Consider the following 17,759-nt stretch of genomic DNA (forward strand, 5'->3'; position numbering starts at 1 on the left):
TTTAACAAATGCCAGTCACAATGCTGGCATTTGTTCGTTAGTTCCACTTTGTGGGCAGTCTTTTAAGCGAGTGATATTGTGGAAGAGTGCGTAAGGTGGTGAAATTGATGGGCGATCTCCATGGTCGCTAGTTTGGATAAATATGCTCTATGACAAAAAACAGTAGGCAGGCGGTAATTGAATCTCGGCGTTAATTCCGTGCAGAAAGTAATGCTGGGTGCTATTATGGGTGTTGATTTCACCCAAAAAAAAGTAGGTGGGCAGTAATATTTTTTCCTGGCGTTAAGCACATGGGGAAGTAGTGCTCACTTATCAGTTTCCATTGTGCCAAAATGGGTGATATATGGGTGTTATGTCAAGTCAGTGGTAAAAGGGACATTATGTGGGTGTTAAGCATTCAAAAAAAGGTTCTAGCCCTATAGATTTAAAAGACAGCACTGGAGGGCAAATGAGAAATTTCTTCACAAAGGGTTAAGATCTGGAACACTACCTGAAAAGGGTGATGAAATCAGATTCCATAGTGACTTACAAGTAAATGTCCAATTGCCTTTGAAAGGACTTACAGGGTTATGGGCCTAAGTTGACAACTCCTTCAAAAGAGCAGACACAAGTATGACAGGCCGAATGTGCGGTATGTTTCCACGATATGATATATGATCTGTGTCAATTACTCAAAGCCACTGTACAAAAATAGCCAAATATTTTATTCTGTACATAAATCATTGATTTTTCACATTAAACACTCAGGAGGACATACAATACAGGCAGATCAATAAATAGATTAAAACATCCCCTCCAGTTGTGAAAGAGAGCTGGGGTCCCTTCGATTAATGGGCAATTCGTGGTACCATGTATCACACAGGTAGTGAACTTTAAGGGAAATAATGCAGTGACCTTGCACACAAGTAAGCAAATACCCATTACTAAGATTGTAATCAAAGTGCACACCAAATATAAAAACAGCTTAACTGTGTACAATAAATATTTTAGATGTGTTTTACATTTATACAATAAAATTTAAGTGCTACTAAGATTGATAAAGGGACCTGAGCAATTCATATGAAAATCACAACCAATTCACCATATTAAAAAGTAGTAAAAGATTTTGAAAGAGAGCCATCTCTATTTATGTCAATCCATGCCTATAACTGAACCAACACACAAAACAAGCTAGACACAATCACATGGTCCTGTAACAAAAAGGAAGACTATAGCATGTAATCAGATCAGTGTAACAAGTCACATTTCACCAATTTTGAGGTCAAGTTCCCTCCTCCCTCCTGCATCCAGGACAGAGAAAACCCAGCTTTGAAATCTGAACACAGAATATTGGAACAGTGTAGATTAAGCAAGAGTTCAGAAGAGTCACACCCCAAACCTTTAACCTCGGATGCTAGTCAACCCCCATTTATATCCTGAATGTTATATTTCTAAGTGCTGATCCAGAACAAGGCATTAATTATATAAACATTGATTAAACCAGATATATATCCATGCATCCCCTCTTTCCAGATTGCAATACTGTAGGAGCGTGACCCAAAAAAAAGGAGAACCCAGCTTCCAAACTGCATTCAGAAATGAAACAACAGAACTGATTAACCATGTCTCAGCCTTGGACAACGCAGAACAGGAAACAGCCTTACCTTGGGATGTCCTGCTCTCGTGCTTTGTTTCACAGAGTTAGAGCATAATGCAGCTCATCCCTGGAAACATCCTTCATGGAAAGAGATGGAACTGTAAACCTCTTCAATATTGTTCATCAGTTAAACCAACTCTGGTATCATACAAGCACTGAAATAGACCAGTGTTGTCTGGAGTGAAGTCCCATGTGCTCCCATAGTAGAACACGTGTGCAAAGGGCTCAGACTTTAAATACAATTAAAAACAGAAACCCTTCCTGTGAAAGTGCAATAGTATAGCCAAAGGCTCAATTATAAAATGGTTGTTCTACATGTCAAGACAGCATCTACTTCATATTTATTTTAGCTTGGGAGGGACTAGTGGCTCGCATAGCACGTTGAAGGCAAATTCCTCACACATTGAACTGATCATTGTCCTAGTCAATGGAGATGGATCCACTGTAGAATTCCAGGTTGCGCATCAACAGCACTCTGGGAGAATGTAACCATGGATCATTAGTCATTTGTACTAACAAATCACAAAAATACAATACATGCCTTGGTGGGTACACTAGTGTATTGTCAAGTGGATGGTACCTGGGGTGGGGGGGACAGTAATCAAGTTGTGCATTTATGCATTGCAGATCTGGGTCCTAATTCAAGCAAAGTCCCTTGTAAGCACAGACCCAGCACAAGAGAGAGGATATGCACCATGTCCCTTTACCAATTAAAGGTGATAAGTATACCAGAGAGTGTGGGAGAATTTAAACACAATTGAGGGTGCTGGGAAAGTGGAGCTACTTTGGTTGGGTGGAATGGAGGGGCTGTTCCATGCTGATCAGAGAGCTGTCAGTGCAAACAGTGGGCTCCAAGAGCAAAGGTTCAATTCCCCAGTATTTGTACTCTTACTGAGAGCACTCAGGATAGTTTTCACTACACAATAAAATCAAATTACAATCAATGCTACCTATCGGTGTTCACAATGATATCAAGACTAGAAAACATTGGTGCAGATTTGATGGACCGACATGGTCTGAGTGCTAGAGTATACTTCTATCAGCCCAAGGACAAATGTTCACCTTTCAATCATTAGTACATCAATTAACCTCCATAGTTAACAGTTGTCAGCAAACAGCACTTGGAAGAACTGACTTTACACAGAACTATAACATTTGACACTAACACCACACGAGCAATACTGTAAAACAAATCATTTCAAAATGCTTGGAAAGAAAAAAATCAAGACACTTTCTTCTGGCTGAGAGTTCAATACTGTATTTGTGGTGTCTTAATTCTCTAGCACCCCATGGTTACATAAATTTCACCTCCATCCTACACTAATTCTGCAGTAATGATTAGATTCAGTTATTTATCAATGCATACAGGCCCTCAAATCTGGCACCAAGCTTATGGTCTACAGGGCTGTAGTGATACTTGCTCTCCTGTATGGCTCAGATGTGGACCATATACAGTAGACACCTCAAATCGCTGGAGAAATACCAATGATGTCTCTGCAAGATCCTGCAAATCCCCTGTATCCAGACACAGACTTCAGAGTTCTCGATCAGACCAGCATCGAAGCACTGACCACACTCGACCAGCTTTGCTGGGCAGGCCACATTGTCCGCATGCCCGACAAGACTCCCAAAGCAAGTGCTCTACTCGGAACTCCTACACGGCAAGCGAGCCCCAGGTGGGCAGAGGAAATGTTACAAGGACACCCTCAAAGCCTCCCTGATAAAGTGCAACATCCCCACTGACACCTGGGAGTCCCTGGCTAAAGACCGCACTAAGTGGAGGAAGAGCATCGGGAGGGCGCTGAGCACAGAGTCTCGACGCCAAGAGCACGCAGAAAGCAAGCGCAGGCAGCGGAAGGAGTGCGCGGCAAACCAGTCCCACCCACCCTTTCCTCCAACAACTGTCTGTCCCACCTGTGACAGAGACTGTAATTCCTGTATTGGACTGTTCAGTCACCTGAGAACTCACTGAGTGGAAGCAAGTCTTCCTCAATTTCAAGGGACTGCTTACAATGATATGGTTTTATTTGGAATGTTTCTCAGTTATTTATTTGCCAATTGTTTCAATGCCACATTGCCTGATCGGAACACAAGGTATTGCTGTTGTGCTATTTACTGAGTCTTCAGCTGACCCAGCCACCCCAATTATCCAGATGTGTTCTCCTCCCCATAAATCATTTTCCAATGACCTTCAAGTGCTCACTTCCCTCCTGCCACTCAAAGATTCCCTAAATTCAAATGCTTATTTTTCACTGGATTCCCATCCAGCTCCATTTCATCTTCATGTTCCTCCAAACTGTCAGAAAATTGTCAATCTGCTGTCCTCAACTATTCTCAAACTTGTTCATTTACTTCCCACAACCAATCACTAACCTTGTACTTCTCTCCCCAGCATTCGGTTCGGAAATTCATTTTGCTTTCAACACTTACCTCACTTATTCTGCTGGTACCAGTTTGCTCCATCAGCTCAACAACTATTAACGCACGGACGCACTCCAATAAACCTTCCTGCTTCATGGTTCTCCACCTTGTCTTTCCATCTAAAAGTAAGCAAATCGTTAGCCCACTCAACGAAAGACAGATTGTATGTTGAAGATAAATCTATTAAATCCCACAATGTGTATGAAAATCAATACTGTATCTGGAAACACTTCAATCCAGAGTGTGGAAGTAGGCTAATGGAATGTCAGGGATTAAAGTCAGGTAGAAATTAGGCCAGAAAATATTAAAATTCATCTTCCAGGATTAGTAACCAGTCTGTGTATTTGTACTCCATTTGCCTTTATAATTCAATTATTAAATTTTCAGGCAGTCCTGGCCTAACCTCCAGGGATCAGTACGTCACTCTGAACTACAAGCCAACCCCATTGCAAGATTGCATAAACAATAGGAGCAGGAGTAGGCCATATGGCCCCTCGAGCCTGCTCCGCCATGTATATGATCATGGCTGATCCGATCATGGACTCAGGTCTACTTCCCTGCCTGCTCCCCATAACCCCTTAAAATCGGTTAAGATACTGTCTGTCTTAAATTTATTCAATGACCCAGCTTCCATAGCTCTGAGACACCAAATTCTGCAGATTTACAATCCTCAAGAAATTTCTCCTCAACTCAGTATTAAATGGGCAGCCCCTTATTCCAAGATCATGCTCTCTAGTTCTAGTCTCCCATCTGCATCCACCTTGTCAAGCCCCCTCAATCTTATACATCAGATCAGCCATGATCTTATTAAATGGCAGAGCAGGCTCAATGGGCCGTATGGCCTACTCCTGCTCCAATTTCATATGTCCTTAAGTCAGTCAAGACCAAATCATTGACCCAAGAGGTGGCTTTTATGTATTTAACCCCTTGTAACCTGTATGACACCTGACCACCAGAAGGCTCACCTGTTGGAGTCCCAAGGGATCCCAGCATCCCTTGGGAGCACAGTATATAAGCAGACCACCCACAAGGTACCTGCACTCGAGTCTTATTAAAAAAGGAGCTAAGGTCACATTTGTTCTTTGTAAACAGTACTCAGTTTCATCCTTTATGATGAACGTACCAATTGTCAAAGCAGAATGAGTTTTTTTTTAAATCAGATAGTCAGTCAGCAGCTAGTCTACATCAGAGGTACTGCGGGAGATCATGGCGGAGGTGCTGCGAATGTTTGCGGCAGAGGAGCGGCGAGAGATCGTGGTGGAGGTGTGGCAAATGAGGGTATGGGGCCCAGAAGAGGCAAGGGCCCAGGGGCAGCACGGGCCAGCCCACACTGCGATATGTGTGCACACTAGGTCCGTGCAGCAGAGCAGGTCTCCAGTTGTCCTGGTTTAACCCTTGCCACTGGATAAAGGCCCAGCTCTGTCAAGCCCATGTGGTGGCTGGTGTGCAACAGTCATCACACAAGAAAAATCCACGCACAGGTATCTTCCACCCCTTCAATTGGAGTTCAGGACTGGAACATCGGGTCCTTCATCGAAACATGTGTGAACTCTTGTGGAAGCAAGTCATCCTCGTTCGAGGGGCCGCGTATGATGGAGTCTACATTAAGTTTTCAAGCAATCAGGGAAATGATCGAGGGGTATTTGGGACCAGAGTTTTTTTTGGTCCTGTATCTTCCTATTTTAATAACTTGGGTGATAGTCACCAAATTAACCGCCAACTGAAAATAGTATCGATTGATGGAATCTAGTCTTCAATTCACTCGCTGTGTCAGTCAGCTTCCAACGATCAACCTATCATAGATTTCATGGGAGCATGGTTTAAAATTATTTTTAATTAATTTTAAAAGTCCAAAAATAGTCAAAACCACACCGACCACCATTAATGATGCTTTAGTCTATGTACCTACAGCAGAGGTGCCAACAAATACCTATTCAGAATCCACATGTTGGTTGAGGCACATGGCCATGCAATGTAACAATATCACCATTATGCTGAGAAAAACATAGGAATATTCACTTGGACTACAAATACACATTTGCGAAAACAGCTCGACAAAACACCCAAGGCTAGAACTCCGCTGGGCAGGCCACATTGTTCGCATGCCCAACACGTGATACCCAAAGCAAGCGCTCTACTCGGAACTCCTGCACGTCAAACAAGCCAAAGGTGGTCAGCAGAAATGTTTCAAGGACACCCTCAGCCTCCCTGATAAAATGCAACATCCCCACCGACACCTGGGAGTCCCTGGCCAAAGACCACCCTAAGTGGAGGAAGTGCATCTGGGAGGACACTGAGCACCTCGAGTCTCATCGCTGAGAGCATGCAGAAATCAAGCGCAGGCAGTGGAAAGAGAGTGCGGCAAACCTGTCCCATCCACTCTTTCCTTCAATGACAGTCACAGGAGGAGGAGACGGAGACTAATTCCAGTATTGGACTGTTCAGTCACCCAAGAACTCTGAGTGGAAGCAAATCTTCCTCAATTTTGAAGGACTGCCTATGATGGATAAAATCCAATTTACAGTAAGGTGCATAAACAGAATGTTTAAAGGTGAAGACATGTTTCATGTCCTACACTAGAGCTCTGATTAAATAAATTAGGCAGATGAGTGTGGTGCAAGACCTGAATTTCTCCAACAAGGACAATCCAACCAAGTACATTAGTTGGTGCTGCAGTTCAAATAATGGCACCCCCAGTATGAGAACACTCACCTGGAGGAGTCCCATTGTAACTGCTTTTCCCATCCACACCTGCACATTTGTGCCTGGACAGCAGCCTCGGCCGTCCTTACAGCCAGTGGTTTGTAGTTACTAGGAAGGTGCATACATGGAAGAGGATTTACATCTACAAGATATAAACACAATGAGTTGTGGTACATGCTTATCTCTAATAAAATTGGTTTCCCACTTTCTCCAGATCTTGTTTAAAGTTTGATGTCAAATATCTGACGGGGCGAGCAACATCTCAAGAGCCACATTAACACCCCCCAGCCCTTCTTGCAGAATATAACCACGAGCCAAGCCTCAGCTCTTAAAGGAGGTAGCTGCCAGGTGATCAAATGCAGACAAATCATTTTTCAACATTAAAGTTCCAAACACTAAATCAGTGTGGTGTACAAACGCAATGACAAGTCAGACCATTAAACAAAATGAAAGTTTAAAAAAAAGAGGAAGCAGATTCAGGCCTTGCATTCAAAGGTTCCAATGTGTGAATCACACACACACACCAAAGGATTGGTGTGCAAAATCAAAGCACATGGTATTGGGGGTAATGTACAGACGTGGATAGAGAACTGGTTGGCAGACAGGAAGCAGAGTTGGGATAAACAGGTCCTTTTCAGAATGGCTGGCAGTGACTAGTGGAGTGCTGCAGGGCTCAGTGCTGGGACCCCAGCTCTTTACAATATACATTAACAATTTAAATGAAAGAATTGAGTAATGTCTCAAAGTTTGCAGATGACACTAAACTGGGTGGCAGTGAGATCTGTGAGGAGGATGCCAAGAGGCTGCAGGGTGACTTGGACAGGTTAGGAGAGTGGGCAAATGCATGGCAGATGCAGTATAAGATGGATAAATGTGAGGTTATCCTTTTTGGGGCCAAAAACATGAAGGCAGAATATTCTCTGAATGGCAACAGATTCGGAAAAGGGGAGATGCAACAAGACCTGGGTGTCATGGTTCATCAGTCATTGAAAGTTGGCATGCAGGCAGCAAATGGCATGTTGGCCTTCATAGCTAGGGGATTTGAGTATAGGAGCAGGGAGATCTTACTGCAGTTGTACAGGGCCATGGTGAGGCCTCACCTGGAATATTGTGTTCCGTTTTGGTCTCCTAATCAGAGGAAGGACATTCTTGCTATTGAGGGAGTGCAACAAAGATTCACCAGACTGATTCCAGGGATGGCTGGACTGTCATGAGAGACTGGATCAACTGGGCCTTTATTCACTGGAGTTTAGATGGATGAGAGGGGATCGCATAGAAACGTATAAGATTCTGACTGGACTGGACAGGTTAGATGCGGGAAGAATGTTCCCGATGTTGGGGAAGTCCAGAACCTGTGGACACAGTCTTCGGATAAAGGGTAGGCTATTTAGGACTGAGATGGAGAAACTTCAGTTGTTAACCTGTGGAATTCCCTGCTGCAGAGTTGTTGTTGATGCCAGTTCATTAGATATATTCAAGAGGGAGTTAGATACAGCCTTTACGGCTAAAGGGATCAAAGGGTATGGAGAGAAAGCAGGAAAAGGGTACCGAGAATGATCAGCCATGATCTTATTGAATGGCGGTGCAGGCCCGAAGGGCCAAATGGCCTACTCCTGCACCTATTTTCTATGTTTATGTTTCTAAGAGCATGGGATTTGTTATGTCTTGGAGTCAGACTAGATACTGCAAGCTCAAAGTGTGACTGTAGTCCTTTATTACAGATCTCAGGGTGCCTCTCCAAACTGTGAGGCCTCCTTATATACAGATGCTCCAAGGGATTGTGGGATCACTTGGGACTCCAGGGGATAAGCCCTCTGGTGGTTAGACATGGTATTTACAGGTTTACATAACCAGATTAGTCCATACACTAGAGTTTAGATGAATGAATGAGAGGTGATCTCATCAAAACATGCAAGATTCTGAAGGGGATTGTCAGGGTAGATGCTGAGAGGTCATTTCCCCCTGGCTGGAGTGTCTGGAACAAGAGGGCACAGTCTCAGGAAAAAGTAAAGGCCATTTAAGATAGAGGCGAGGAGGAATCTCAGTGCTGTGAATCTTTGGAATTCTCTGTCCCAGAGGGCTATGGATTCTGAGTCTCTAACTATATTCAAGGCTGAGGTAGATAGTTTTAGAATCCAGGATAAATCAAGGGATCTGGAGATAGGGCAGGAAGTGGAGTTGAGCTCGATGATCAGTCATGATTTTATTGAATGGCGGAGCAGGCGCGAGGGGCCACAGAGCCGACTCCCATTTCTTCTGTAGCAAACTTGGAGGGATTTTGTTTTTTTAAATATTCGTTCCTAGATGTGGGCATTGCTGCAAGGCCAGCATTTATTGCCCTTCCCTAATGTCCCTCGAGAAGGTGGTGGTGAGCCACCTTCTTGAACCACTGCAGTCCATGTGGTGATGGTTCTCAGTGCTGTTAGGGAGGGAGTTCAAGGATTTTGACCTAGTAATGATATATTTCCAAGTCAGGATGGTGTGTAACTTGGAGGTGGTGGCGTTCCCATGCGCCTGCTGCCCTTGTCCTTCTAGGTGGGAGGTAGAGGTAGAGGTGAAGGCAGGTTTTGGAGTTGCTGCAGTGCATCTTGTAGACGGTGCACACTGCAGCCACAGTACATCGGTGGTGGAGGGAGTGAATGTTGAAGGTGATGGATGGGGTGCCAATCAAGTGGGCTGCTTTGTCCTGGATGGTGTCGAGCTTCATGAATGTTGTTGCAGCTGCACTCATCCAGGCAAGTGGAGTATTCCATCACACTCCTGACTTGTGCCTAGTCGATGGTGGAAAGGCTTTGGGGAGTCAGGTGGAGAGACACTTGCCGCAGAATAGCCAACCTCTGACCTGCTCTTGTTGCCACAGTATTTATGTGGCTGGTCCAGTTAATTTTCTAGTCAGTGATGGCTTCCAGGATGTTGATGGTGGGGGAATCAGCAACATTAATGCCTTTGAATATCAAGGGGCAGTGGTTAGACTCATTTGTTGGAGATGGTCATTGCCTGGCACATGTGGCACAAATATTACTTGCCACTTATCAGCCCAAGCCTGAATGCAGGCATGGACTGCTTCATTTGGTGATGACTCAAGTTGGAAAGACAAGAGTCCACTACAGCCATTCCTTCACCCACCAAATACAAGATGCAATGATCCATTCTATAGTATTTTGCCTAGAAATTGGATACAATAATTACTTAAAGTTTTCTCCTAGGATGTTCGCTGTTGGACTGCTTTCTTGTTCTTGATTGTTTTGCTGCTCTAAAATGTCAGATCTGTTATGTATGTAAACTTTACAAGTGTGCAAGACCCAAGGTTCACCTCCACACTCCAGGCAAGCAGGTATAAAAGGCAGTCTACAATGCTGCTTCCTCACTCTGGAGTTACATTAAAGAGACCAAGGTCACAACAGTTTGAGCTTACAATACAGTCTTGGAGTTATTCTGAACATAAGATCTCACACTCAGTTGTAGTAATGGCAGGATCAGGTCTTTATTGAAACCTCACTGCACAAAATCAGTACTAGAGCTCGGGTGTTTTTCATACTTCACCATTCAAGTATGAACAAGCTACTGGGACAACACTTGGCCAGCGTGTGCTATCCAAGTATTTTACATTTCTTGTACTAGTTTTCCCCTTTGATCTCTACATTCCATGCATATCAATAAAGCATGACACATACAAATAACAGGATAACAATGCAAGCTAAACAACCAGACACAACTCTCCTGAATTGCTTTACGATATGCAATAAAATGCTTGCCATCCATTACTATAACACAGGTGATCAAATTGACACAAAAAGGCTGAATGACTCACCTCATCTTTTCCTGAGAGGACATCCTCGGCTTTGATCTCTCCCAATTTACAACCCATGCTTAGCAAATCGTTTGAACTTTTAACCCAGCATGTGCCGATCCTACTGTGCAGAATGACCAGCGAGGCATTCAGGCAATACGGACTTTCACTCACATTCCCATCATAGGTGCCCCAAAATAGAAGGGGGACCTTCTCTGAACAGCTGCAGTCCTTGTGATGCTGCTCCCATAAAGTGTTACTGGTAATACAGTATGCCCACATTAGGACGTTGAGATTTCAAAGTGATGGCTGTCCCACAACACTGCTGCTTCTGCCCTCCTGTGTTGCACCATGGAGTCAGCATTTGGTGTTTCTGCCCATTTCACCAGATACCATGCAACAAAGATCAGTTATTTTATGCGAATGAGATGCTGACAGTCATTTCCCCCCCCCCATTGGTGAGCAGAGTTAGATTAGTAGCAACCTGCCACCAAGTCTCACTTCTCCCACCTGGCTGGCCCAAAAGACAGAAAAGAAGTTTAAACCGCAACAAACCTGGGGAGTTCCTAAGATTTGAGTCTGCACTTAAGCAAATGGAATATGGGGAGGGGACAGTGCCTTTTATCTAATGCTTGGTGTCTAATTTCTTTGAGCTGCCCATTTCCCACACAGAGAAGTTGTATTTCCTGGAGAAATCAACCCTGCCAGCAGCAGGGTTTGACTCGGCACTCCTAGTGGAATGAGAGACCAGCTCTACGGGATTGAATTCCACATCACACCATGGAGCAGGGGAAAGCAGACAAAGTTTAGGAAAAGGGGGTAAATAAAAACTTGGTCAAAGATATGGGTGGAGGATGTTTTTTTAAAAAAAGGAAAAAAAGTAGACAGGCAGAGATGTTTCAGGAAATATTTGAGCACAGGATCCCAACAGAATGACACCAATGATTTGCAGGGGGAGGAAATGATGGAGAAAGGTACGTGTTTGGAGTGGGGGTGTACATGTACAGCTCGCAGAGATATGTTGCAGTAAAGTCATGGAAGGATTTAAAGATTCAGAATTAAATTTAAAGGTTTTGGGAGACAGGGAGCCAAAACTATAGATCAGTAAGGACTAGGGGATGTAGTTTGCGCCTTTAGTTAAAACTAGTTTCCAGGCAGAGAGCAGGTAGACTGGAGGGATTGAAAGGAGGGAGCAATGGGTTCACAGTTGGGTAGCATCAAAGGACTTTCTAGAGAAGAAAGAGGTTGGAGATGGGAGTGTCATTGGCAAGGACAGATCAAGGTTTAATAAAAGAGGGGTTGATCGTGGTTTGGAATGGGACAAGGAACATAAACCATTGACAACATCAGCTGGCAAAGTTCACAAAGCCAGTATAGCCCTCCTTTATTGGTTGCACTGACATTTGATCAACACAGGTATCTGCCCTGGAAGGACATCTCACTGTTAGACATCCAATTTGAACAGTCACCATCTCTAATGCATCTACAACTATGAACATTCAAAACTAAAGCATTCAATTCCATGGCACACCTTTGATAGAGAATTTTCAGCAGTAGGCAGTGACATAATGTCTCTATGGTCAGGTGTGTTTTTAAAATAAACACTCCAATTTCAAAATCAATTCTTGGTTTAAATCAGCCTTATGCAGAGCAGTCTTGCTTCTCCAACTGCAGGCACAGATCAACTGGGAAGTGGGAGGTGAAGGACAAAAACTTAGGCTGTGCAGAATCATGCTTCAAATAGCGAGACCAAATGGAAATGAACCCTTTGCCTTCAGAACAGAGTCCCATAATCCCAACACCACAAACTAACTGAAGCACATCAGTATTCTTACCTTCATAGAGCACTCTGAACAGGTTTATCTGTAGAAAGCAAGAAAGTAGTTATTGGATTTGCTATGCAAGAAGCCTATTAGATTAAATCTGCCAACAGATAATGCTCATTACTCAGTGGTAATTTATCAAAGGCTTTTGACCAGGGAAGTCAAAACTCCTAAACAAAAATGTCTTTGCAACTGCATATGGCACAGCAGGAGTCCAGAACAAGGGACAATTATATTAGAGCTAGACCACTCTGTCAGGAAGCACTTCTTCACAAAGGGTAAAAGAAAAAAAAAAAAGGATTTCCATTTCTATGGCGCCTTTGACAACCACCGGATGTCTCAAAGCACTTTACCGCCAATGAAGTACTTTGAGCGTAGTCACTGCTGTAATGTGGCAAACGCAGCAGCCAATTTGTGCACAGTAAGCTCCCACAAAGGCAATGTGATAAAAACAGATTATCTGGTCATCATGTTGATTGAGGGATAAATAATGACCACTCTCTGGAACACTCTCTCCCTGCCACCCCACCCCAAAAAAACCCAAAAAACTGTTGAGGCTAGGTAAAACAGAGATCGCTAGATGCATTAGGTAAGGGTATATGGAACGAGGGTGCATAAACAAACAGATCAGCCGAGAGCTCATTGAATGACAGCACAGGTTGAATGGCTGCCTCGTGTTCTTATGTTCCTTTTCCACTTTAGGTGATCAATACCTGAATCTCAGGATTTTTAGCAGGAATAATGTTATACACTTGCTAGATAAATGCACAGCCCCCTCCCCCTCCCACCAAAAAAACCCAAAATCTTTATATCACAAGCCTTACCTTTTTACAGAAGTGACAAGTGAGAGCCCAGGTGAAGAAAAATTCCCTTTCGCAAAAGAAGCAGAACTGAAAAGTAGACATTTTCACCATTAGTCTGTTGCAAGTCTTAAGTACAGTTGTCCCTTTAGAAATAGTAAATAATCTTAGACTCTAATCCCACATATCCAACAATCACCTCTTCTGAAAGCTGCCGAGTGCCAGTGTTATTTAAACATGGGGAACAGAAAGAAAACTGAACCCTTGTTGAATTGTTGGCCAACACTAAGCAGTGCCCTAACCTCCTGAGGCTCATCACCATACACGGACACGCACTTACTGTCCCGTGGGACAAATCATCCCACCTCCCAGCATGTGCAGTGCATCACAAAGTGTACAGCAACTTCAAAAATACATGAATGCACTTGGAGGAAATTTATACCATTTTTTAAATTCCATGTGAAAAGGGTAAAGTGGAGTGCATCTCCCAGATTGCAGGCTAAAAAGGAACTGGTTGTTTCAAACGCAACCAAAATGGTAGCCAAACAATTCCCAGAACATTTTGTGATATTTCCAGTTTCCCCCTTCATCCACCCAGTCCTGCACAAACCTACTCCCTCCCCTCCTGAAGACAGCAAGCCCTGCTGAGCTAGGACCCCATGGATGCCACTCGCACTGCAGCAACTCAGCCAAGTGCTCGCTGAATGCTGACAACTCTGGGGCTTCACAATGGAGCGCAATCTCTCCTTCACAACATACAGCAAGAATAGTTATACAACAGTGAAAACCTCAACTGAATTGCACCTCTTGAAACCGTTGCCTATTCCACAAGTCACCCAAGAGGTAGGGGCCAACACCACAAAGTGTGAAGGTGCCCATTCCTGCCCACCCGCCCTGTGGGAAATACTGCTTCGGAGATCCAACTAGTTTTAACCAGATAGAAAATAAAAATTGCGCTTAGGTTTTGCCGATTTGGAATCTGTAATTGAACAATTTCTCCCTGTTAGTTTTTTGGGGGGTGGGAGAAGGGAACCCTGCATTAGCTATGCTTAATTACATCCATCTCTCCAAAAGATCAATGTATTAAGATCTGTGCTCTTCACAAATATAGTGAAACCAGAGCTTCATTTTGGCAAGGTCATGCATTCCAGCCCGCTCCCTTCCCCAAGCTACTTGGGAAGCAGTCAATCCAGCAGTTGTCAAGGAGTCTGCATTAAAAGTTTACACATCTTAAACGATTCAAGAACAGTAGACTCCATGAATACTCTAGAACCGGTCAAAGTCCTCGAGCATCCAACCCTTTCGGCTTAGTATCTGAAGCAGCCCAATAATTAGCTGTGTGGGATTACAGAAACTCCGTTACAGGGCTTTTCCAGATATTGGAGGGCAGGAAGGAATTGCTGCAGTGTCACCAGGAATAGTTGTACCAGTGCTTACCTGGCCTTTCACCATTCTGTAATTTCCCACTTCTCTTTTTGCTATGGTCTGACATACGCACACAAGTTCTTTGATGAAGAGTGATGAAGAATAGTGGAATTCCTCCTAAACAAAAAGAAAACAGCCCGCAACTCAACCCAGAAACAAGTCAGCAAGCATTTCATACATTGGCTGTTAAATTCAAGGATAGGAGGTTACACATTGAGAATGGCACAAAGGTCTAAAAGAGTGAATACTGCTTATTCTTAGCTTTAGGATAAGAGTATGAGGTCAGTACCACATCAACATCAGCTACTTTTTTTTTAAATGAAGCCTTTGGCAATCAGTTCTTCATTTAAGCTCTGGAGACACAAATGGGTGTTCAAATTTGAAGGGGTGACTGGTTATCAGTTATTACTGGGATGCTACAAAGTGCACCCGATCAATCGTCACTTCAGGATTACAACCTTTGCTGGGAGGTCAGCATGTAGACTTTCTGCAAGCTTGGCAATGACACTGCTCTTGGAACCTAGCCCTGCAGACAGCAATATGGCAACTATTTGATCTGCGTGACACATTGCTGGTCATAGTACTCAGCAAAAATCCACAATTAGTTTTTTCCTTCTAGGTCCAGTTTAGCATCGCTTACGAAGGGAAAGCACAGAGCTTAATTTCAACCCAAGTTAAACTCACTCCTCTGGGAGTCACTTGTACGTGGCTTACATTCAACAGACAGACACTGGTCTTCAGGAACAAAATTTAGCTCAGATGGGGCAAGGCAGGTCAATTTGCAACAAAATTGGTTCTTTGTTTTGGATTCCACATCTTCAGTGATGGGTTAAGTACACTAATGTAGTGCAGACCATTAACTAGACACCAAACTGGAATCACACTAGATAGAATAATTGAACCTCATACAAGAGCAAAGCTTAAAAATTTTACCATGGTGTAAATGCATCAAAAATAATTAATGTTTAAGAGTCAGAACTGGAAAACTAAGCATAGACATAGGCAAGTATAATTGTCTTGTTGAAAGTTCAAATGAGATTTCTCAAATGCAATCAGGCAGGGTTGAATAATGTAGATTACAAATCTAGATTGACGAAGCTAGCTTGGTGTGCAGTCCGTCAGAAGACAGGGACTCAGATTTGAATGGCTGGTTGATCACCTCTCAAGTGATTAGTAGAGCAAAGTGCAGAGAGCAAATAGTCCTGGAGGTGTCCGTTTGCTTCTTGGTATTTTACAGATTGAAGCAGTTGGTACAACTACGAGATTTAAAGACTGGAAAGCACAGCTATGTTCTGGGAGAAGACACATCCCTTCTGACTCTCTCCCCCTCCACTGCCCAAAGTGGACATTTGTCCAGTGGCTTGGGCTAGAATTGTTGTTGATTTTGCAGTACTTTGAACTCCAGACAAGCTCAAAGGAGTACCTATGTTCCAAATATCAGTTGACAAAGAATCACGAGAAGATATTGGCACAAATACAGGCCATTCAGTTCATCAAGTCTGCACCAGTATTTTTCTCCACACAAGCACCCAGTCTAATCCCACACCCTTTAATATTTCTCTTTCAACTAAGTTGCTTCATGTGTTAGAGAATTCCACATTCTAACCCCTCTCCATTAAAACCCTCCCCCCAAATTCATCATTTCATTTTGCCAACAGTGGAAATAATTATTTACCTTATCTTAACCCTTTAAATGTTTAAGACCGCTCAGGTCATTCCCCTCAACTTTCCATTTCACAGAGCGAACCTGTATAATCTTGGCACAAAATGACACGCAGTTTTATGCTGTGTGCAAACTCCCTTACAATTATTAAAATGTACAAACAATTTGGGGCATTGACATTGACAGGAAATACTTTTGTCCCATCAACTTTCAGCTAGTCTTGCACTGGCTTTCCAGAAGCAAAAAAGAAAAATGCCAAGGTGCCAAATCAACAGGTCACTCATTTCTCCCCTCTGCTATTCTGGATTACTACAGCGGGCCATCTTGCCCTCCTTGCGGCCAAAGTGGCATAAAATCCTGTGCAATGCTGTCGGAACTAAATGGAGGGTACAAACGCGAGAGAAATTTATAGTCCAATAAATTGGTTTGTTTTGTGAATTGCTGGAAAGCAAAGACACCAATGCAGGCAGTAGCTTACATTTTCTACAAATTCATAACCTATGCCCAAGAGGTTTCTTATTTGCAAAGGATATTGGAATTTGTGTCGGTCGATTGAATGCCATACGAGCGGAGTCATATCCATCCAAGATGAAGGCTTCGGCGTTACCCGTTCTGTAGACATATCTGGAGAATAAGTAGAAGCAGCCCCTGTAAAATCCATCTCGGTAAGTCTTGGGTTGGTGCACACCTTGTGTCACACCTACACCCAATTGGTTGAAATGCCACTCAAAACAAAATCAGGTCAGAAGCATGACAGCAAGTGTGGACCGAAATCACAACCTACCCACCAACATTCCACAGCCAAATAGACCATAGCAGCAGAAAGGGAACCAATTAAAATCAGGCTGCCATCGTGGTTCTGCACAAAGCTGAACATTTACAGTTGGTAACAAGTTTCTCAAAACAAAACATTGGTAAACCATTTTCTTGCAACATTGTAGGTTTAAAACAAGACTTATTTATATAGCGCCTTTCACACCCACTGGATGTCTCAGTGCTTTCAGACAATTAAGTACTTGGTGTAGTGACTTTTGTAATGTGGGAAATAATGTCTCCAAGAAGTCTGGGGCTTCTCAGGACTATCACTGGTCAGCTTAAGGAAGAGGCTCGAGCGAATAGCATGCAACCACTTCAAGTGGTCACTCGTGCAATTGCACAGGCTCCTAGAATGCACCACAATCACCAGATTACACTTGAGGCTTCCTCTTTGGGAGTGTCATTGGATCTAGGGGACAAAGGAAAGGTGGGGCACTATCACTTCAGGCAGATTTCTGCCCCCAATTTGATAGCTAGATCAGTCATTCATTGATTTGCTATCTGCAAGTCCCGTGCAGCACTCAACAGACCACTAAAGGACGGTTAAAAACAGCCCAATGTTTGTTTGAAATATAAAATAAAATATAAAAGCATGAGCCTTTAAGGCAAGAGGAAAATCAATGCAAACAACTATATTCAAGTACTGGATTTTTGGCTGATGTGCGCCCCATTTAGCGCAAAA

At 43.3% G+C, this 17,759-nt stretch overlaps 1 protein-coding gene across 1 annotated transcript in view; it reads right to left on the bottom strand.

Annotated features, from left to right (window-relative positions):
- Positions 1-713: 713 nt before the first annotated feature.
- LOC139276849 (protein spire homolog 1-like) overlaps positions 714-17,759 on the bottom strand; it is a 63,020-nt gene continuing 45,974 nt past the window's right edge. Inside the window, exons 11-17 of the mRNA XM_070894847.1 lie at positions 16,740-16,885; positions 14,611-14,715; positions 13,198-13,263; positions 12,386-12,413; positions 6,770-6,902; positions 4,067-4,176; positions 714-2,111 (exon numbers count right to left, since the gene is read on the bottom strand). Of these exons, the coding sequence (XP_070750948.1) occupies positions 4,104-4,176; positions 6,770-6,902; positions 12,386-12,413; positions 13,198-13,263; positions 14,611-14,715; positions 16,740-16,885 (551 nt within the window). The 3' untranslated portion in view covers positions 714-2,111; positions 4,067-4,103. The remainder of the gene's footprint in view (positions 2,112-4,066; positions 4,177-6,769; positions 6,903-12,385; positions 12,414-13,197; positions 13,264-14,610; positions 14,716-16,739; positions 16,886-17,759) is intronic.

This window comes from Pristiophorus japonicus, chromosome 12 (genome assembly GCF_044704955.1).
Source record: "Pristiophorus japonicus isolate sPriJap1 chromosome 12, sPriJap1.hap1, whole genome shotgun sequence".
Classification (NCBI taxonomy): domain Eukaryota; kingdom Metazoa; phylum Chordata; class Chondrichthyes; family Pristiophoridae; genus Pristiophorus; species Pristiophorus japonicus.